Source organism: Musa acuminata, chromosome BXJ2-6 (assembly GCF_036884655.1).
Source record: "Musa acuminata AAA Group cultivar baxijiao chromosome BXJ2-6, Cavendish_Baxijiao_AAA, whole genome shotgun sequence".
Lineage (NCBI taxonomy): Eukaryota > Viridiplantae > Streptophyta > Magnoliopsida > Zingiberales > Musaceae > Musa > Musa acuminata.
The window spans coordinates 9,787,884-9,809,692 of record NC_088343.1 but is presented as its reverse complement, the minus strand read 5'-3'; the positions used below and the strand labels follow the sequence as shown (position 1 = coordinate 9,809,692).

Genomic DNA, 21,809 nt, shown 5'->3' with positions numbered 1-21,809 from the left:
ATATTCCAGGAAGGCCGCATTCACTGTATTAAATCGGAATATCTCATTTATTATTGTAGAAAAGCGAATCACACCACTAGCAATTTCGAGTACAAAGCGAAGGCTTCTCTCATGTATAACCAGATGGAAGCAGGGGCGGCTCCATGTTCGAAATCTCAGCGCAGAGATGGATGGTTCTTTTGGGTGGAGGAGTTGCTGTCTTCGGGGTGGCGCCTCCTAATGAGGTTGATGTTAATGTGCACGCCGGGGCTGCCCTGGGCGCAGGAGGCGTTGAAGAGCAATGAATTGTTGACACTCTGCACATTGCTGTTCACCGATGAGATCATTGGCTTCCGCTTGCTTGCTGTCTTCGTCGTCTTCCCTTCGGTGTCGTTCGCGTCCTCAGCCTGAGACTCACCTTTCGCGTGATGAAGCTGCTGCTTTCCGATCTGACGACCGTGGGAAGAGCCTAGATCCATGTAGGCGCCCACGTTGTACCCTGCAATGGTAATGGCCTTCGTCTCGTTCTCGTTCTCCTTCTTCTTGGTAGCTGACTTCCCTGCGCTGCCGTTCTCTGTCGCTGAACTCTTCTCGTCTGTCTTTGGGGAAGCAGCGGGTCCTTTCATGTTGTCGTGCATGGAGTTGCTGTGATTACTGTTGTGGCTATTCCCTGCACCATTGCCGGCGCCTCTTGTGTTGGCATTGCCTTGTTCGATAGCGAGCTTTGGCCGCATAGGTTCAGGCGCAGGATGTGGCACCGGAGTGGCAGGAGGCTGCGTCAAGTTAGTCCTGGGGGATCGAGGTGGCGTTGGGGATGAAGTCTTGATGACCATAGGAGACTGCTGCGGAGTTGGGGAGGAATGCAGGGTTTGCTGTGACGGCACTGACTGTGGTGTCGGTACCGCAGATATGGCGGCGGCACCGTTGGTGGTTTTCAATGCAGGCCGTGGTGTTTCCTGAGTCCGGGTTGGTGGCGGTGGTTGGGTTTGGGCCGGTGCAGGCTGTGTTGGAGCTTGCGTAGGCAACAGACCTGCCCTACCAAGAGCGAGCGAGGCTTGGCGGATCGGCGGACCTCGAGGGGGCGGTGCCGGCTGTGGCTCCACTCGGGTCTGCGACGCAAGTCGGCGCAGCCAGGGACGTGCGGTCGGCGGCTGGTTCGCCATTGCCGCACTCTGTATCACTCGATGGAGTAACTCGAGAGGACCCAACACCCTATTTGTAGGGAGTGGAGTGGAGTGGCGAGCCAACGTCCAAGCGATACTGCCCAGAGGTGACGTTTGCGACACCAATTAACAAAAGGCGAGGGCAAGGAATCAGATACCGGCAAACGCCGCAAGGGAACTAAGGAGTGCGATGTTAACGGCCTCCAGTGGCAAGCAGCTCGGCATCAGATCTCCCGGTAGCTCTCACAGGAAGAACCACGTTACAAGCTCATCAGCACTCTCATGGTGCCTACTTCCTGGATTTGGACGTCGCTCGGACTTGTATGTGAATGCCTGTTGTGCTTCTCTGGACTCTGCTGGGCGAGTTTGGAATCTGATGTCGATGCTCTTCCGGAGCCCAACCTGCCGTTCTTTCTATCTCGACCCTTTTTATTTTAATCTCGTATGCTTATCGTTGAAAACTGATACAGATGCGCCGTTTGGTGTTTTTTTTTGGGGGGCGCGGTCAACTGGATGGTGCGTCGGCAAAGGACATTGATCGAACAGGTGGTGGAAATCACGGTGGGCAAGGAATCTGTTCGAAGTAAACCCGGACAAAAAGCATCTCTCGCGCGTCGTCGTGGATTGCATGTCGCAAGGGCGAGGAGAATCGAATGGGCTGCCGGAAAGGTGGTTGGAGCTGAAGCCTTCTTGATGGCCCAAAGCAGATGTCCATGAGTTGCTGCTTAAGAGCGAGGGAGAAAACATGTGAGGAGTGCATAGATATTCTCTTGTCGGTCGAGTCCACCACACATCTGCTCTGCCACTCTCCACTCTTATGAATCTTCTCCGATTCATTACGAACAGAAACCTCTGCTCTCATACGTAGCCACGGAGTAAGTGCGAGTCACTCGAGAGAGACGACAAAAAGCATCGTTACATACAAACTAGAAATATGAGAAGCTTTTGACAAAAGGTTTAATGGAAGGAGAAGAAGAGACACTTGAAATCCCAAGCTGATCTCCGGAGGAGAGCAGAGACAAAGAAGACCCGAACCAATAAGAAAACGCCACGTCCACCGGCTGGAGGGCGGGCGCGCACCCAAACTGTAGCCTTGCTCGTCAGTAGTAGTAGGAGGAGGAAGACGATCCACCGAGCTGGAACCCGTCGGCGGCGGCGTCGTCCACCGCCGGCATCGGCCCGAACAGGGGGCTGTGCACGTAACCTTCCTCGAAGAAGATCCCGTGCGAGGCCGTGGTGCCCTGCACGCTGAACTCCTCCGCGTCGCACCACACGGACGATAGGTCCTCCTCGCCCGCCGCCGGAGCAGACACCGACTCCCGTGGAGACGCCACCGCTGGAACCGGCGGCGGAGATGGCGGCAGCGTCGAGGCCGCGTATTGTATCCCGTCCTGCTGCTGCTGGTGGTAGTAGTAGTCAGCCCCATCGTATGGCATTGCATTGTCCGAGATAGGGTTGTAGTCGGCCTGACATCCCAGGGCGGGAAACATGGCCGCGGGGTGTCCGGAGCCCTGCAGAGGCGGCGGCGGGGACAGGAGGAAGGAGGAGGGCGGGGGCTGGAGGTCGGGGGAGAGGAAGGGAGTGAGCGAGGAGCCCGGAGGGAGGTCGGGGTACGCGAAGTTGGTGCGCGCTCGGGCGCCGCGAAAGGTACGTGCGGCGCGGTCGTACGCCACGGCCGCCTCCTCCGCCGTGTCGAATGTGCCCAGCCAGTGGCGCTCCTTCGTCGCCGGGTCGCGTATCTCCGCCGCGTACCGGCCCCACGGCCGGCGCCGCACGCCGAGGTACCTCATGCCACCGCCACCGGCGTCGTTGCTGCTGTTGTCTTGCTGCGGCCTGCGATTGCTTCTCTTCTCCTGAGTGGGTTCAGAGGCTGGAATGGCAGAGGAGGAGGAAGAGGAGGAGAAGAAAAAGGAGAAGCCCATCGGACGATGTGTGGATGTCGAGGTTGAGGTGGTGGAGGGTTTGCATGGTGAAGGGTTTATATACAAGCAAGCAAAGGTGATGCAGTGAGAGAGATGGAGAGATACACATGATAATATATGTGAAGCTTGGCGCATGTTTAATCTAATGATCAATCTAATAAGGGAGGGGGTGGGGGCCCACACATGATCAATCTAATGATTTGAAGTGTGGGGTTCAAGAAACATAAATCTAATGATTGGGAGTGGTGGAAAGGAGGCAATGTGGACTCAAAGTTAGTAAACATGGATTACATCTGACCATCCCTTTTATGATCATCTTGAGGTAGGTTTCCTCAATTTATATGGTTTTTCTTATCCTAGACCTTCTAAATTTCATTTTATTATCATTAGTTTCTTCTCTCTCTTTCTCGGTGTAACTCATGCTGATCATCTATTTTATGCTAAAAGAAAATATATGTTATTTTAAATGATCAATCAGTAATCAACATTCGAAGATCAGTCACTCGGATTATCGGATAGAATATATATTTTTTATAAATTTCTGACTCAATATTTAAAATCTTTCTTTCAATTTTCGTTTCGAATCTCATATTAACTTGCGCATCAAAATAGTATTATTAGTATTGGAGATATCGTCATGTCGGTTAAAAAATTGTTCTGACGATATCAGATTGCCTCGATGATCATAAAATTTGTTCTTAAGGAGTCGTGGCATAGATTTATGATCAATTTGACATGGTTCACTGCTTGAAAACTAATCATTTGCGACTCAAACTCTCTCCTTGAGATTGAAATGATTGTTGAGAGAGTAAGGTTTTAGAGAGTCACAAGGCACATGCTGATAGATTAAAGAAAATGAAAACAAATCAGATGCAATCTAGAAGTGAAAAGAATATGGACTCAGGTTGGCATTAAAGAGCCAAGTGATGGTCCCTATGCATTCATATATGCCTTTTATGATCATTCTCTGATGGCATGGAGTTTGCTAATGATGAGGAGAAGCCCCTCCCCCCTCCACAACCATTGCCATCACATGAAATGATTAGATGCCACAGCTTTGAATATTTTGCAGTCTGCAACTGCCTCTTCTTGGCCTGCATTCATGAAAGAGAAGTTTCTTGAGAGCTCACCAGAAGCCAACCATGAGTTCATTGTATCTTGCAGCAACTATGATAGCCTTTACTCTTGTCATCTCTCTCTCTCTCTCTCTCTTCCATGGATTCATGTAATACACTCTCTCAGTCCAGAAACATTCTCTCCTGAATTGATGTGACCATCCACTCATGGCCTTGCCATGGAGAGACACAAAAAGATGCATTACAAAACAGAGAATGCATGATTTAATGCATTGCTAATAATCTAATGTTCAGAATCTAAATCTATGGGAGTTCAGATACAGATCATGTTCCAAATCACACACACATTTGTTTAAGTGAGGTATGAAAGGCTTATCATTGCCAATCCATGTGCTAGCAGATTGAGAAAGAACCAATGATAAGCTCCACATCCCAAAACACCTTTCCAAAGCCAAAGGTTCCTTCAATCTTTTCAATCTCAGAGGTGTGGAGAGTTTAGTTTGCTGTCCTATATTTGGTGTTGCAGGTCCCATGGAAGCCTCAGGGAGTCGAAAGATCTGTTGGTGTGCATGTGAAGGGAGGAGAACTTATTCTGCAGTGATCAGATGACTCAGCCACTACAAACTTTTCACCCTTACATATACACATACAATAGAGTTGAGTATACACCAACCCAATGTCTGATAGCAAGAGGTTTTAGTATATCCTTCTCACAAGACCAATCCTGTTTCTAACCCTAATCCAAGGTCAAGGTGGAAAGCTATCTAGAAACTGCAAAATGCCACAAGCTGCATGGTCATACTGCACACATTTACTATTGCTGCAGAATGTTATGAGTTCTAGGAAGTTTGATCAAACATTTCCATAATTTTTTATATCTTCAGATTAGTTTATGCAAATTAATGGCAAGGATGAGCATCACAGAGTAAGCATAGATGCCTACTCTGTCATATAGCTTCTTAAGTCAGTAACCCTTTCACAAATATCTATATAAGAAACACAAGCTTAAGTTTTTAGATCTAAAGAAGAGCTAACCGAGACTTCTACTTTTTAATAGAGAACAGTCAAACAACTCCATTTGAATGTTCTTCTGTATATGGATTGTTAGCTTTTATATGTAGAATTGCTCTAGCAGTATTGACAGTCTCCAACAATCAGCAGTTTCAGAGAGTGAGAAATCACATGGCACATCATATTGTAATGGTCAGATATAACAGGAAAAGGACAAGGTTGCTCTTTAATAATGCAAGAATAGGCCAATGAAATGCTGCAAACAGTATTCACTACTGCAGAGTCTGATATGCTATGAAGTGTACTATACTTGAACAGTCACTCTTCCACTGAGATGAAAGATGATCCTAACTTTGTGACAGAGTAAATTGTTTAGGTCTAGACATGTGACAGGCTTTCAAGTTGTAATATGCTACTACATGTAATGCAGACAATAATTTATCTGACTTTTTAACCCTACATCTTTGCAATATAGTCTGTGTGTCACTTAGGTTTAAACCTTTATTTCACTACTCTGGCACAGCCCTTGGTTGTTTGACACTGACCAAGGTGAAGTCAATCCTTTCTTTCTAAGAAAATTGTGTGTATATCATGCTACTTGATTTCCAGTTGGCATATAGACCTTCAATGTAGGGTTTTGTATGTGTCAGAATTCTGTTAAAAAGAACAAGTTATGCATACATAACTTGATGGAAATAGCCAGAGAAATCTAGACAAGGTAATAGACAGGATGTGTTTCAAAGTAGATGAAGATCCAAAGTCGAGAATTCATCTTCTCTCAAGGCTTATTATGCCCTGATGAAATGAAGCATGAAGCAAACCGGGACAGAATGGGAGTTCATATGATCTTTAAAACAAATTGAAACAGTGAACAGTGGAATGATATGAAAATGTGTGTTATAAACCATTTTGATTACAGCAAGCGTACTGATCAAACTTCTTCCGTCTTGGCAAATCTACAGGACGAGAGTTTGTGTAGCAAACTCTGATATTAACAACCCAACTGATGTTGTCATGAGAAAGGTAGGACAAGAAACTGTACAAGTTAAATCGTTAAAACATTCAACCTCATCGACAGAAGGTGAGAGAACAAGCCATAAACTGACTTTACAAACAGGCTCATCGAAGGCGGTACGAAAGCATCAGCATGAGGCAATGGCCCGCTCAGCTGAAGTCGAGATGCGGAATTTTGGTGGCTCGTATAACCCAGACACAGGTGGCACAGGCTTGCTAAAGAGGTAGATCCTGAACAAGTCGAGGGCTTCGCGCATCCAATCATACCGACAGAGTGCATATGCTTCTTCCAATGCCACCTGTTTTAGGACCAGCCAATTGTGTTAGGAATAAAGATCAAAAGCATCTCAAAATTTGCAGTTGATTTGCCTACTATGTGAAATGAAGTACTAGCAGATACCGACCCATTTCCTGCCATGCATTTTCTGCTCGGGCCAGTTGTCCAGTTCCTCAGTGACCTCCAAGGCAAAGATGTGACCTCTGCAACCTCCTTCCTGGCTGCAAGTACCTTGGCTGCTCTTGCTTCTAAACACCCAATTACCTAGCTCGATTTCCTAAACATGGATCAACACAACGCTTTTAAGAGAGAGAAAGAAAGGGAGAAGTAGATAATAATTAGCACTGATTGCATTGATGGGGCATAGAAAACATCTGTTCTGTTTGGACTAGCTTTCATGAAGAAACACATAGTAGGAAATTTTTTTTTGTTAGAGATAAGAACAAGAACACAAAGTAGGTTTTATTCTTTTCCCCTCATCTTTGATCCTTCCAATGAATTCATGTTGCTAGTTTTAGGACTTTTACACTAATGTCACCTCCAGTCTGTAGACATTTATGGTGTCATCCAATCCAAGTTGCAGCCAGCAACATTATCTGTCTATTTGGTGAGTAGCTATAAAAGCAGTGATGCCTCCATGACAATGATATGAAAAGACCAGTTATGAAGCATTCACCACATACTTGTATGATAATATTTGCTTCTTCTTTTTGTGATCCAAGCGACACCCAAGTTATAGAGCTGAATCTCTAAAGAAGATTAAAGACAAGGACATTTCTTTCAAACAGGTGACCTGTGGGGCTGAAATTGTAAGGCCATTACCAGGAACAGATCATGTCAGATGTTGCAGGAATCAGGAGAACAAGAGGCATATCACATGCACAGTAGGTGGGTAAGGCAAATATCAACTATATATGAAGATCCAAAAGTGATTGTTCGCGATAAGTATGATAACAGTGAATGATTTAATGATGAGTAATATTCCAGAACGTTAATTACACAATTTTTTTTTTCAAAAATTGAAGCATGAAGCTTAGATATATGCCACTGGCAAGTCAACATCAACCCAACTTTAAAATCACAGATCAGCAACTAGCTGCAGAAATTAAAAGCAAGAAAAGAGGAGCTTAATTTTGTCACATAAGGAATCTACAAACTTCAACCCTATCGAGAAAAAAAGGTCTCGCTCACACAGGATTCATTTAGCAGTGAGTGAAATAGTTGTTCATTTTCTATAATGGCTCTTATCTGAGTCAGTATTGACCAAACATTAATTTAATAAGGACCCCTCCAATTGAGCAAAAGACAGATTTGCATGGAAGACCATGCCTTTTTTCTTGAGGTATGAAATCAAAATAATGATAGAAAGCACAAAGTTAGGATAATATCCAATGCAAAAAAAAGGAAACAACAACAAACCTCCAAACTCCACTAAGATATGGTTGTTTGAACAAAGAATGACTTCATTGTTGTGCATCAATTTTTGTCATCAAGCATAAAATTTTGGATACTGATACTTACATCTATTATTCCCCTAACTCCTGCTTCCTCCAGAGCTTCCCGGCATGCTGCTTCGCATACAGTCTCATCTGTCTCCCAGCCACCCTACATCATAGTATTAGTGATCAGTAAACTGTACAAGCCACACTTGAGATTTGAAGTTCACAAGCGGTTCTCACCTTTGGGAAGACAAAGTCATGCCGACCCGGTGAACTGATCATGAGGACTTCCACTCCATTTATCAAATCACCAGATTGGTTGTCGGGTTTCCCAATAATCTTGTAAGGAATGCATCTGATCACACAAGATGAGACAACAGATTAAAAAATAATTAAGGCATGGAAATTACATCAAAATTGGATACAAGTTTGTCTTGAATTGTGTTATAATTAATCCGTTTAACATAAACAAAGGCAGTATTACTCTCAAGAAACAATTAGATTTGTCAGTACTCTTCTGTTTCAGGTCAGATAGGAACTCCTCATCTGGGATAAGAACAAGATCATTGGGTGATGCCCCACTGATGTGGCAAGTGGTGAGGCTGGTTTTATATATGAACCAAAAAAAAAAAATCAACTTATTGAGCATAAACATGTAAATAGTTGGGAGCCTGAAGGAGTGAAGAATAAATAAAAATAAGGATTACTGTGTCACCAGAGGCCCAAAAAAACCCTTAATATTGACATGTCATTTTTCCTTTGTAACTATTATATTATATTTTTTGTTACTGATATCTAGTGCCAAGATTTAATTTACATATCTCCTCTTTAATTTGTATAAATAGAAATTATTTTTGAAGCTTCTGCCTACTTCTGTTCTTGATAAAGAACCACCATCCTGCGTCCAACAATTACATCACCATAAGGACAATTTACCAAACACTTGACAGGCGTAAGTAAAGTCCTCATCATGACACAGTTGCTAACAGAATCAAACTGTTGTTACCTCATCTCATCAAAATCTGAAGTGCCAAAAGAAAAATATCCTACAACATCTAATTACCCTCTTACCAACCACTCCCATCCACCTCTCCCTTTCCTCTCGATTCACAACAAAATTACCTTCCACGAGTAGCGCAAGAAGGTAAAGAAACATAGCAAATCAAGATTTTGATCTGAAGAACCGAAATTTCAAGAAAAGTTGAGAGAAGGGAACCACAAATACCCTGCGACGAGCCGGAGCTGGTTCTCGTAACGCTGCAGGTGACGACCCTTCCGAGCTAGCAGAGGCGCAGGCATGATTCAGTGCGGAAAAAAAAACTTCCGACTTTAGACGACACACGTAAAACCAAACGAGAAGAGATGAGAGAGCGCCAAAGGTATCGACTTGATAAAGGAGAAACGACAGCTGTGGGGGCGCCTCACCAGAGATTACAGACCGGTTATAGATAAAACCCAGGCCGCAATAATCGCATCCATTCCCACTTCGGAGACCGAATCCAATTGCCCAAAGATTACGACCTCTCCTCCCTAGAGGCTTCGCCACGAAGGCATCCGGAGTTGGAAGGGTATTCTAGAACCGATAATCTCGTGGAGCAGCTGCTGCTGCTACCGCTACCGCGTCCACCGCCACCTCGGCGCCGTATTTAATGCCTGGCGGGTCAAGCAAACGGCCCAAAGATCACATCTTTCTGATAAAAAAAGGCGACTTTATCAAGGTCTCGAGAGGAGGATCCGCCCAGCATCGACGACGGGGGAAGACGAAGATGGAATCGGAGTGGCCAGAAACGATGTGGAATATTGGGGGGCTTCTCGAATGAGCCGCAATACCCTACGAAACAGAGTGCATCAGAACAGAGGCAAAGAGGGCCATTTTTTGCGGCGGGACCGAATCAACTCTGGTATACTTATTATGCCATGGATGCGATAGAGAAGGCACCGGAGGGAGATAGAGAGACTTACTGTTAGATCTTCTGGAAGATACCATTCTGGGAGAGTGAGAGTTGACTTTGATTCACCCACTTTTGTCTCTAACTTCTTGCTTAAAAAGAATTATTTAGTCTTTTTTTTTCTGACTTGAAGTTATGCGATGTTGTGATTATACTTTTTTTTAATATAAAAATCAATATATTGATCTTTCTCATATTCGACGCATTGACACGAATCTCATCCACTAGATTTATATTTAAAAAATTAATTAATATTAGTGAGTGGTACGAAAAAGTAGAATTAATCTCGTTGCTAGTTAAAAGATTTTGATTTTTTATAGTTTAAATTTATAATAATTATCGTGAACATTAATATTCTATTTTTTATTGTTGAGTTCAGTCCATGGGTTTTGATCGGTTGATATGTGGGCTTGGATCGATTGATTTAAGCGAATCTAAATCTAATGTATTAAAAAAAATAAAAAGGTGCACCAGAGAGGTGTTAGTAACGATGGAAAACAAACAAAGAGATAACTAGTTCTACGATTCTAATTATATCGATCTGCAGTTTATTCTCTCTAAGATACTTTTCTGTTATATCTATTCGATGAGTCCTAGAATTTTATTTTTATGAAATATATTATAGTGATAATGATATGTTATTGCTGAGCATATTTTTTATGTTATTATGATCCTCTAATTATTTTCGAGAAGATTTACTATAAACATGTTATCATCATTAGTGATAGTGAAAAGTTTTAAGTGGATTACGATCCCGTGATTTTTTCCTCATTCAATTTTGATAATAAGTTTATACTTTGATGAGAAATTCATTTTGATACACAAAGAAAAAAAAAATTGTTTTACTATTATAGTTTTTCCCTACACTCTTATCGTCGTATCATCACCAAATACACCAATATTAAAATATAATATTTATTTAGAGATTCATTTTTAGTATTCTCTAAACACTTGATTGCGTGGATGATGAGAAAAAATAACAAAAAGAAGCTATTCAAACATAACAGAAGGGTTATCGATGTCATTGTTTTAAATATAGTCTTGATCTATGGTGTTTACTAAACCTATGACATTGACGTATGAGGAAACATCGATTCTATTCTCTCTCTATCGAATAACAATCAAAATCTCTTCCATCGACATGACATGCAATCGATTGTTGGAGTCGATAAACTAAAAAATAAGTTTTTTTATCGTCATCCAAGAAATAAATTACTCTATTAGAATGATATTGATACATGAAAATTGATATGTGAATTATCAAGTGTCACGCTAATGCTTACCCAACATATAAGGGAGCATCCGATGAGTACATTTCATGAGAAATAATGTACAATGGCTCCGATGAAACCTTTCATATTCGGATAACTTGTAATTATTTGATGAAAATATTCACGATGAAACAATTAGTTGTAAGGCTGCAAAGATACGTTCATTTAGTCTCATTAGAAATAAATTAAAAAAAAACTCAATACAAATTATTATTATTATTATAAAATAATTTTTAACTTAAACATTAAATAAATATTAGTTCTTCTTCTCCATATCCTTACTCGATCTAACATAATCTTGTCGCATAAATTGACAACCAAATTGAGTTGTACGGTCGAAAGATGTGAAACATATAATGATTGATGATAGATACTAATAGGGTATATTTTAGCTCCTGATGAATCACCATCGATGTCACACGTCACTAGCCACAAATCTGACGCCATATGCCATCAGAACCCCGGGAGCTCAAGGCAATGTCGTACCGATACATTGTGTGAACCCCGTACCGATACACTGTGTGACATGACTACCCCGAGAGCTCGGGACAATGTTGTCTGATACCGCTCAAGCACCCCCAAAGATGCCAACTCGTTAAAGAAGTCACTCTACCCCAACGAAAGTCAACGGCCACACCAAATCAAGGCGAAAGCAATCATCGCACGATGGTATAAAAACCCCTGTCAGGCTTGACTCGATCAGGGGGAGGAAAAAAGAAAAGGAGAAAAAGACAATAGTCGACTGACTTGCTCGTCGGAGGGGCCAAAGTCGGAAAGCACCCGACGAAAGCCATTTTTGCAGGGAAGTGGCCACTCCCGAGCAGCGAGCGTCTCCACCCAGGAATCATCATCCAGTGAGTAGGAGTGTAGCCCGTCGGCTCGGATCCCGACCAATGCCAATTAACACCCCTTCGCGAAGGCACAATCGCATCGCGAAAACAAGCTGTCAACCACCCCAGAACGGAGGGATGCGACTCACATCCACTCATGAGGGCCCAACCGACCTCGTCGGTCTGACTCTCGCCCGAGACGGTAAGAGGCATAGCCACCTCATCATCCAACTCAATCCATCAAAAGTTTCCAACATCAGCCCGTGAACTTAACACAAGCCTCGATTTAATGCAAACAAGACTTTAGAAAATGTAAATAAATCAAATGTAAATCACATCACATCTACATTAAAGCTCCTTTTTTTTTTTTGGGTGTGTGTGTCTCTCTCTCGCGTACCAAAGTATTTGTGCCCAATTTAATTCCATCCGAGCAACCACCCTTGGCTTCTCTTAATGGAAGTATCTTTGGATAAGCAAAAGATTATTTTCATTCAATTGATATCTTTGAATGTTTGTTTGTATATAAAAGTAATATAACTAAAGCCAAATCAAGATAGATTAGCTATGATCTTCCTAAAGCATTGAGACTGAATGATTATATAAATTTACATCGATATTTTTATATATTATGGGTAACATAGGAAATATTTCTCTTTTTTAGAAAAAAAAATCTTAATTATAATTATTCAATTTTGAATTTTCTTCTAATCATAAAATTAAATATGAATAACTTTTTTTTTTTTGAAACAAGCGACTCTAGAGTGAATAGTTTTCTACGAGGAACTACCGAACTCAATCTTTTGCTATCGTAGCTATTTACTTGAGAAATTAGACTCTCAATGAGGAAGTTTAGATTAGCTATCTAATTCAGGCATACTCTATTATTATTATTATTATTATTATTATTATTATTATATATATATATATATATATATATATATATATATATATATTGATGAATTTTAATTCTCATGATAAGTGTATTTAGTCTTTGTTGAACCCTCGTTCTCTATCTCTTCTAATTGTAAGTATCTTCGTTATTCATATAACATTCAGATCAAATGATAAATTACGTTGATACTTTCATATATTTTATGAACGTAGGAACGTATGATTTTTTTTTTCTCAAGAAGAATCTTAAATATCATTTTTTCAATTCATCTATAATCAAAAAATTAAATATGAATAATTCGTTCCTTAAAAAAAAAAGGGTGCTTTTGGATTATGTAATTCCCTTAAATAATTATATCTTCTCCGTTATATTATATCTCTAGAGTTAATAATTTTTTTATGAGAAACTACTAAACTTTCATATATATATATATATATAACCGCCATTCTCAACATCTCTTCGTCCCCTCAAAGAATATATATAACTGCTCCCCTCTCACTCTCGCTCCCTCTCGGTCGAGCCCTCGCCGCAATGGCGGTGGCCTCGCCCCTCCGCACGTGGCTCGTCGCGGTGGGGTGCGCGTCCTCCTCCGCCGCGTGCGACCACGACCGGCCGGGGTCGAGTTGGAGGCGGATGGCGGCGATCCCTGCCGGCGGCCGCGACTCCACCACGCGGCGGGTGATCTCCGCTCCCTGCGGCTTCTGGATCCCGGGCCTCGTCAGTTCCTGCCTCGATTTCGACTCCTGCGCCGACGTCAGCGGCTCCGCGTCGCCTGAGGGCAACCGACGGCGGTTTTCTCCACCCGCTGCATCTGGTAGTGTGCATTCTTCAAAATCCCGTCTCTTTAATCCTCTCTCCTTTCTGATTTATTTGTTCGTTTGTCGGAAGCTCAAGACCAACACATCTCGATTTCTTTGTTCCAAGTATCCGTCTAATAAAACGAGATCTGTGATTTGGTTCCAAGATCGGCGTCACATTGCGTCCACGAGGATCTCCCTTCCATTAATGAACCGAAGGAACAATATCGATAGTGAAAACAGACCCGGTTTAAGATCTGTTTCTTTTGTTTGCCTCACATGATAGATCAAATGCGAAGAGTCTGATCTTCGCATTCGATCAGGCTTATTTAATCACATCTGGTGGTATCTTTTTCTTGATTGCGGTGGAAAGCACGGAAACAAGTGCATAGCTACTGTGTGATGGGCTGCTCTATTTCCAGATCATGCAAATTAGTTCTGTTCTTGTTGAATAGCAGGTTAAGACTTGGATCTTGTCGTGAAGTGATCGAGTGATGCTGTTCTTGTTGCATATTGTGGAATGCAGGACCAGCGATGACAGTTGGTTTGGAGTCAGCTAAGGAAGTTGGAGTGAAGAAAGGGCATATGAAACAGAGGAGGGTTGTTGTGACTGGCATGGGTGTGGTCACACCTCTTGGCCATGATCTGGATACCTTCTACAGCAACCTTCTTGAAGGTGTTAGTGGCGTAAGCGAGATTGAAACATTTGATTGCTCCAGTTTTCCGACGGTATATCTTCTACTAAGCAAATAGCTACCTTGATATCTTAAGATAATTACTAATACATTCTAATCTGTCTATTTACTGCTCTTAAGAACTGGATAGGCGAATGGGGTTAATTTAGTAGACCAAGAGATTCATAGGGTTCTGATAACAAACTCTTTTGTAGAGGATTGCAGGGGAAATTAAATCTTTTTCTACAGATGGTTGGGTGGCACCTAAATTGTCAAAGCGGATGGACAAGTTCATGCTTTACTTACTTACCGCTGGCAAAAAGGCATTGGAAGATGGTGGAGTCACAGAAGACGTCATGAGCCAGTTCGAGAAAACAAGAGTCTGCAATGGGTGGGATGAAGGTATGCCTTTTATTAGCATATATCTGAGTTGATATGCTCTAACTTTAGCACTGGGAAGGTTTTGTCTTACACTTTCTATGACTTCCAATATTATCAGGGATGGGTTGTTGCATTTGTCTAATGCTGTTCTGTGAATATTATACTTATTATGGTATTTCATGTTTCAGGTATTTAATGATGCGATTGAAGCCTTGAGAGTCTCATACAAGAAGATGAACCCCTTTTGTGTACCCTTTGCAACCACAAATATGGGATCTGCTATGCTTGCAATGGATCTGGTGCGCCGATTGACCCATTCTTGGAAAATTCTCTCGTGTGTCATGAATGTTTGAAAAATATCTAAATTGGATGTCCTATGTTCTTTTTATCCTTAGGGTTGGATGGGCCCAAACTATTCAATTTCAACTGCATGTGCAACTAGTAACTTCTGCATTCTGAATGCGGCAAATCATATTGTACGAGGTGAAGCTGTAAGTTGCCCACTTCTTCCCATTGTTGGTTAACGCTAGTATTTTGGAACTCATGTCATGCATTTCCTTCTGTCCAAATGTTGCAGGATGTGATGCTTTGTGGTGGATCTGATTCAGTGATCATACCCATTGGTGTGATTTCTCAGCTGAAACTGTCATCTTTTGTGATTGTGATGAACAGTTTTTTACATGCGTAATGCTACATTGTCGTTAAATTTTTTGCAGGATTAGGTGGCTTTGTGGCATGCAGAGCACTTTTGCAAAGAAATAATGATCCTGCCAAAGCATCACGCCCTTGGGATGTTGTATGTGTATATTACTCTAACTTCTTATTTCTAAATTTGCTGAGACTTTTCTGCATAATTTTTGTATTGATGGTCTCATTTTTGCATTGTATCACTGAAAAATATTAAAAACTTGAATACCGACCAATACCCTGACCTGGTCTAGTGCCGGTCCTCGGTAGGACCAGTAAATACTGGTTTGTACATATCAGTACAATTTGATATTTGATTCCTTGCTTAGTAGTTCACTAATTCATTATTTTTATTTCTATATCAGATGTAGGAACTCAAGTTTTCTTGTTGACTCGATGATTATTAAGATCGTGATGGATTTGTGATGGGCGAAGGGGCTGGCGTGCTACTGCTGGAAGAACTTGACCACATTAAGGTCAGATGCATACTGTCGAATTTTCACATTTATCTCTTGCTTGTAGTTGTTTTTTGGATCTATCTATTTTCTTTCATTCTCTACAGCAAAGGGGAGCACAAATCTATGCAGAGTTTCTAGGAGGAAGCTTCACTTGTGACGCTTATCATATGACAGAGCCACATCCCGAAGGTAACCTATTCTTTCATCGTGTCGTGATGTAAAAAAACTTGTTTTGCCGTTGTTGTTCATCTTCTTTTGATGCTCTTAACAATCTCATGGCCTGTGTTTATCAGGGACATGTATTGTTCTCTGCATTGAGAAGGCACTGTCAGAATCGGGAGTATCCGGAGAGGATGTTAACCATGTAAATGCTCATGCAACTTCGACACTCTCTGGTGATTTAAAGGAATATCAAGCTCTTATTCATTGTTTTGGCAAGAACCCTAAGGTGTGTGATTAAGGTTTAAAATGTCTTACTGCTTTTATCATGTAACCTAACTAAATGTTGCAGCTTAGAGTGAATTCAACAAAATCCATGACCGGTCACCTACTGGGTGCCGCTGGTGCAATGGAAGCTGTTGCTGTTGTACAGGTAATGATCCCTGGCTGTTGTCAGGCAGATACGAAAGCAATCTTTTTTATTAAGCAGGGTTCCTTGTAGGCAATTTAGGAGTTTTCTTACTCAAAAAATAATAATACTAGTACAGCCACGTGAGTGATGTATCCGTATCTGTTTTCACATTATTCAATCTCTTGCTAAGCTAGATCCCTGCTTGTTTGATTATTCTTTTGCAGGCTATTCGAACAGGGTGGGTTCATCCAAATATTAATCTGGATAAACCAGAGGAAACTGTGGTACGTGTACATCTTTCCTCCTGTCACTACTAATATGTTGGTTCACATTCACAATGATTTTTCACACCTCCAATCATGAAATAAAGGAAGAAATATATATATATATATATATATATATATATATTCAATTACTAAGGACTAGTAAGTATGATGAATAGATTTGATGACTGTTAAATGAAAACGCTGACAAAAAATCAGCGACGATTTAGTGCTCTTTCAGTTAAAAAAAGGGAAATCATAGGGTGGTCATAAAGAGCTTTATTCCGTTCATATTCTTAGAGATTTAACTGGGGAATGGCCTGTATATTTCTGTGATTTGATTCAGGATGTGGATATGCTAGTGGGGTCAGGAAAGGAAAGATTGGATGTGAAGGTAGCAGCACTATCTAATTCCTTTGGGTTCGGCGGGGCACCTTACAAGTAATAGTGATATGGTGCAGATCAGTAGTATTGGATAGGTCGTGTACCCTAGGGTTTAAACATTGGTGTTGATTTGATATTTGGGCAAAGAACAATCGAGCTGGAACAATTTTTTTACTATTATAATTATTTTCATCCTAATAATTTTTTTTTGCCCCGTCTTGTGGAAGGAACATTAGTTTGTTTGTTTGTTTGTACATGCATCTGAGATGCTGTCAACACCAGTGCTCTTGCAGGGAAGCACTCGACCATTTTGACAAACGCTGGATGCCAAACATCAGAGAACTAAAAAACGTTTTGCCCCTCCTGATGATGATCTGAAATGAATGCGACAAGTCAGTCACTCTCGTTGAAGGTTCACTTTGATGATTCAGTTGTTTTATCAGTATAAATGGACCAGGTCAAGTTTAGGTGGTTAGATTCAACCACCTTGTCGTTGTTGCTATTACTTACTATGGTCAAGTTTAGGTGGTTAGATTCAATCTCCTCCAATCCAGACCATGATCCCAGATGATCCCGTGCTCAAAATCCACACAAAGAACACCAACTTCAAGAAAACGTACTCTGTTTTACCAATTGCCCCGCTTAAGCTCCAGCCCTCCCTCCTTCATCCCAATTGATCATCGACGTAGATCGATGCTTGCTCTCAGTGACAATATGACCGAATACCAGTCGGAGTCGGAGTCGGAGTGGACTACATCATCAACATTGCAGTCTGAGTTGTTGTTGTTGACCCATTTTCTTTAATTGCCTGATGTCCAAGCTGCTGTGTTCTCCTTTTCAACCGATGGCGATGGCATCGAGCAGATGCAGTGCTTAAACCGGCACCCCAGTTCTGTTTCCTGTTCAACCTTTTTCCCTCCGATGCTTACGCATCCGACACATATTTGCCCAACCAAAGTCACGCTGACTTTGAAATTGTCCAGCTCCCGGTCATACATACATATATATAGCCAAGCCACCCAATTGGCGTAGGAGAACATCAACTTCTCCAACATCGGTGGCAAGCAATTCATGGATATCAAATATTATAAAGACCGGAAGCACCATTCAAGTCAAACGTCATATGTAACCATTTGGGATTCCGTGGAACCACTCATCAAGTCGTGACTGGTTTGACATTCTGCATCCCAGGTTGTTCGGTGCATGAATGCCCCGTGTCCCACCCTGCCATGCTCCGGCATCAGGCGGAGACATTGGATGCAATGAGATGACAACATGAACACATGTCGAACACGGTAGAAGCACCTTATCGCCATCTGTTCTTGTTTGAACATGGAAAATGTTCTGGGAACAAAAATGGAGTCTTCTCTCTCTCTCTCGATCGATTTATCTGCTTGAAGACAGATAGTCGACCGTAGAAAAGATTTATTCTGTGACGATAGAACTCAACTTTTGTTTATTGACTACACGTAAAGAGTACAACAAATCAAAAGATGACATGCTTGGATATATATGAACCTTCTTCTTCTATGTGATTTTTGCCTCGTATATTCAGTGATCAATCTAACACATCGTCTTGCTCGCTTTTGTCTTCTTTGTAGTCCTGGTTGTTGTATGCACCGAATGCCTCGGACATCCAGTTCCGTTTCCTCCATGAACTCCAACCCATTTCCTCGCACATCTCGTCGCTGTGGTTGATGCTGAAGGTGGAGATGCAGTGGCGGCGGTAGAATCTGGTGGTCCTCTTCATGACCTCCGTCTCCTGGCTGCTCTGCCGGAACATCTCCTCCACGCTCGGCAACTCGAAGTGCCCCTTCAGCAGCCCCCCCAGCCATTTGCACCGCAGCTCCGACGTGTGGAGGTTGGAGACGCTCTCGATGTACCCCACGAAGGCCATGTGAGGGATGAGAGGGTGAATCGTTCCCCTGTCATCGATCGAGCATTGAGCCCACTGTTTCGGATGATCGAGAAGAAGAGAGAGCACGCACCTGTACAGGGGCATGACACCGGCTGAGTCCACTATCAACCCACGGTACGGCTCCGGCAGCACCGATCTCAGCTTCCTCTTGCCGTCAAACCCGGTGGCCAGCAACACCACATCCGCCTCCAACCTGGTGCCGTCGTCCAAGACCACACCACCTTCCCAGAAGCACCACCGGGATGACTTCTTGAACAGGATCCGTCCTTGGTCGGCCTCCGCGAAGAAGTTGTCCGGCAAGATGGCCATCTGACACGACGCGTAGTCCTCCACGAAAGGATGGTCCGGTTTCAGCCCGTACTTCTCCAGCGGCAGCTTCCATGTGAGATAAGACTCGATGAACTTGGAGACCCCTCTCCTCTGTGGCGAGACACATGAAGCTCGAGATCATCGTCACCACAACAAAAGCTACAAATCAATGAGCGAGCGAAGATGCATTACCACGGGAGACAAGAGGTGGCAGGCGAGGGATCTCAACAGTCCCTGATTTGGCCTCTCGTGGAGGAACTGAGAAAACCTGGTCGAGAAGAACAGGAAGAAGGGTAGACCCCAAATAGAGTAAGAGGGAACAGTCCAATGAAGCGTCCTTATCACCATCGTGCATGCCTCACCACCCGGCCCTTCACCCCAGACAAGATTAAAAAAGAGAGTCAACGATACGCTAGAAAAAGCTGTTGACTTTCGGAAAAGTCTTTAGTCAACCAATAAATATATCGGATCGCTTGCTGTGTCCCTGAATCCGGTGATCACAAGGATTTTAGTCAACCATTCAATTTTTTTTTTTTTTTTTTTTTTTATAAAGTGGGAGGAGATTATAAATATGAAGAGAGTCAAGTGAATTTTTAGTTTATTTTTTTTTATTTCTTTCACGTGTTGACTTTGAACACAATCTAAATATTTATGTCTACAAAGAGATTATAAATATTAAAAGAGTCGAGTGAATTTTTAGTCAATCAGTCAACCTTTTATTTCTTTTATGTGTTGACTTTGGACATAATTTAAATATTTATGTCTGCGAAGAGATTGTAAACATTGAGAGAGTAGAGTGAATTTTTAGTCAACTAGTAAAATTTTTTTATTTCTTTATGTGATGATTTTGAATATAATCTAAATATTTATGTGTTCGATGAGATTATAAATATTGAGAGACTCGAGTGAAATATATATATATATATATATATATATATATATATATATATATAGTTTGACCAAAATATTGTGGGTTGAATTGATGTCTGATCAGTGCTTATACCTCGATTGACTGCAGCACATTCGACTGCCAAGTCAATGGCGGATTTCTTGTAGCCGATGACCACAACCTTCTTGTCCTTCATCAGAGTCTCTGCGGCCTCCTCGTCGAGCTTGCAGTAGTCCAGCGAGTGCATCACCTTTCCCTGGAAGACCTCCGGCCCCTTTCCCCGAGGGAACTCCGGCATGTTCGGTACGTCGCCGTACTTCCCGATGCACATCACCACGAACTCAAACTCGTACCACTGAGACACAACCAAGAAGAAAAGGTCGGCTGATGGATTCGGAGAGGGAAAAAGAGTGCGAATTTTAAAGCAGCAGAGCCACCTGGACAGTGCCGGACGGGCCGGACACCACGCCGACCTCCCACAACGGTCGGTCGCCCATGGCCTGCCGCTTGCCTCCCCAGAGCTGCGGGAACCCGGCGTTGCCGCCGTCGCCGAGGAACCGGACCTCCACCACCTTGGACTCGAGGCGGATGAGTCTCCACAGGTCGAAGCGGGTGGCGTAGCCGTGCAGGTACTCCAGTATCTCGGCGTGGGTGGGGAAGCTCGGGTCGGTGCGGTCCCTCCACTCGTAGTCGGAGAACTCGTAGTCGGGCCGTGGCGTCTGCAGCCTCGTGGAGCGGAAGGAACAGTGCTTCCACACCCCTCCTATCGAGTCCGTCGCCTCGAAGAGGGTCGGCTCCAGCCACCGGAGCTCCTTCGCCGCCGCGAGCCCGCTAATGCCTCCCCCTATGATCGCCACCCTCGGCTTCCCGCTCTTCTCCATCCTCCCTCTCTCTCTCTCTCTCTCTCTCTCTCTCTCTCTCTGTGTGTGAGATGAATGTGGTGTATGGAGAGCACAGGAACGAGAGTATATATAGGCAATATGGCACGTGACCTGCATGTGGACGTACATGGCAAGGCAATGAGAGATTGGTGTGTGGTTTTCGGTGGTTGACTTTGTTGTATATTAGATCAGCATTTTGTGTATGATGAACCTTCAAATCCAATACTTACCCCTATCAGTCCTAGTGATGACTCTACCCCACACATCCGCAGGAAGAAGAAGAAGAAGATAAAACCCTAGTGAGAACACAAAACTTCTCCGTACGCATACAAGCTCTTGAATTCTACTTCTGAGAACAGGTCATTTTGATGCTGCATGCAAGAATTCAAAGCCTCATCTGGTATCTCTGACCACAACCAAGAAATCTTGACCTCTGTAAGTACCTGTGTGGGTGTAATGGCTCACATGCGGTAGGGAGGGATTGATGGGAAGGTGGCATGTGATTTCCATGAAACCGGCATGGTTTCAAAGTTGGAACATGGTGTTCCACGGTTTGAAGCTGGCAGAACAAAACCTAATGCCCACTGGGGGTTGACTTCTAGACCGCCACCAGCAGCAGCAGTAGCAGGAGTCTCTGTTTACTTGCATTGTTTTTTGTGTGGCGTTAGATTTGGTGGTGGGTTGACACGTTCCCATCTACTGAAAGTTTTCCATGGCTTTGGTGGGCTCAGAGAGCTTGTCATCTTCTCTCACGGACAGAAAAAGGCATTTCTT

At 43.0% G+C, this 21,809-nt stretch overlaps 4 protein-coding genes and 1 pseudogene across 5 annotated transcripts; 1 reads left to right on the top strand and 4 right to left on the bottom strand.

Annotated features, from left to right (window-relative positions):
• Positions 1-155: 155 nt before the first annotated feature.
• On the bottom strand, positions 156-1,142 carry LOC103988359 (uncharacterized). Its single transcript, XM_009406899.2, has one exon. It carries the CDS (start codon positions 1,140-1,142, stop codon positions 156-158), a length of 987 nt encoding a protein of 328 aa, XP_009405174.2.
• Positions 1,143-2,096: 954 nt separating this feature from the next.
• Positions 2,097-3,124, bottom strand: LOC135613730 (ethylene-responsive transcription factor LEP-like). The gene has a single exon (XM_065110767.1). It carries the CDS (start codon positions 3,062-3,064, stop codon positions 2,243-2,245), a length of 822 nt encoding a protein of 273 aa, XP_064966839.1. The 5' UTR covers positions 3,065-3,124; the 3' UTR covers positions 2,097-2,242.
• Positions 3,125-6,031: 2,907 nt separating this feature from the next.
• Positions 6,032-9,763, bottom strand: LOC135583133 (nudix hydrolase 12, mitochondrial-like). 2 transcript variants are annotated; one of them, XM_065112348.1, is made up of 6 exons: positions 9,307-9,763; positions 9,107-9,208; positions 8,122-8,236; positions 7,964-8,047; positions 6,570-6,719; positions 6,032-6,464 (listed from the first exon to the last, which is right to left on the bottom strand). In XM_065112348.1, the coding sequence occupies exons 2-6, from the start codon at positions 9,178-9,180 to the stop codon at positions 6,294-6,296; spliced, it is 594 nt and encodes a 197-aa protein (XP_064968420.1). In that variant the 5' UTR covers positions 9,181-9,208; positions 9,307-9,763; the 3' UTR covers positions 6,032-6,293. The 2 variants fall into 2 exon arrangements, with proteins under 2 accessions (XP_064968420.1, XP_009404186.1); XM_009405911.3 differs by lacking the exon at positions 9,307-9,763 and having other exon boundaries at positions 9,107-9,288.
• A 3,546-nt stretch (positions 9,764-13,309) lies between these two features.
• Positions 13,310-17,233, top strand: LOC103987577 (3-oxoacyl-[acyl-carrier-protein] synthase II, chloroplastic-like; annotated as a pseudogene).
• Positions 17,234-18,473: 1,240 nt separating this feature from the next.
• LOC135613475 (probable flavin-containing monooxygenase 1) lies at positions 18,474-21,116 on the bottom strand. The gene is made up of 5 exons (XM_065110506.1): positions 20,592-21,116; positions 20,269-20,509; positions 19,458-19,636; positions 19,027-19,376; positions 18,474-18,963 (listed from the first exon to the last, which is right to left on the bottom strand). Exons 1-5 carry the CDS (start codon positions 21,033-21,035, stop codon positions 18,597-18,599), a joined length of 1,581 nt encoding a protein of 526 aa, XP_064966578.1. The 5' UTR covers positions 21,036-21,116; the 3' UTR covers positions 18,474-18,596.
• Between the last annotated feature and the right edge of the window lie 693 nt (positions 21,117-21,809).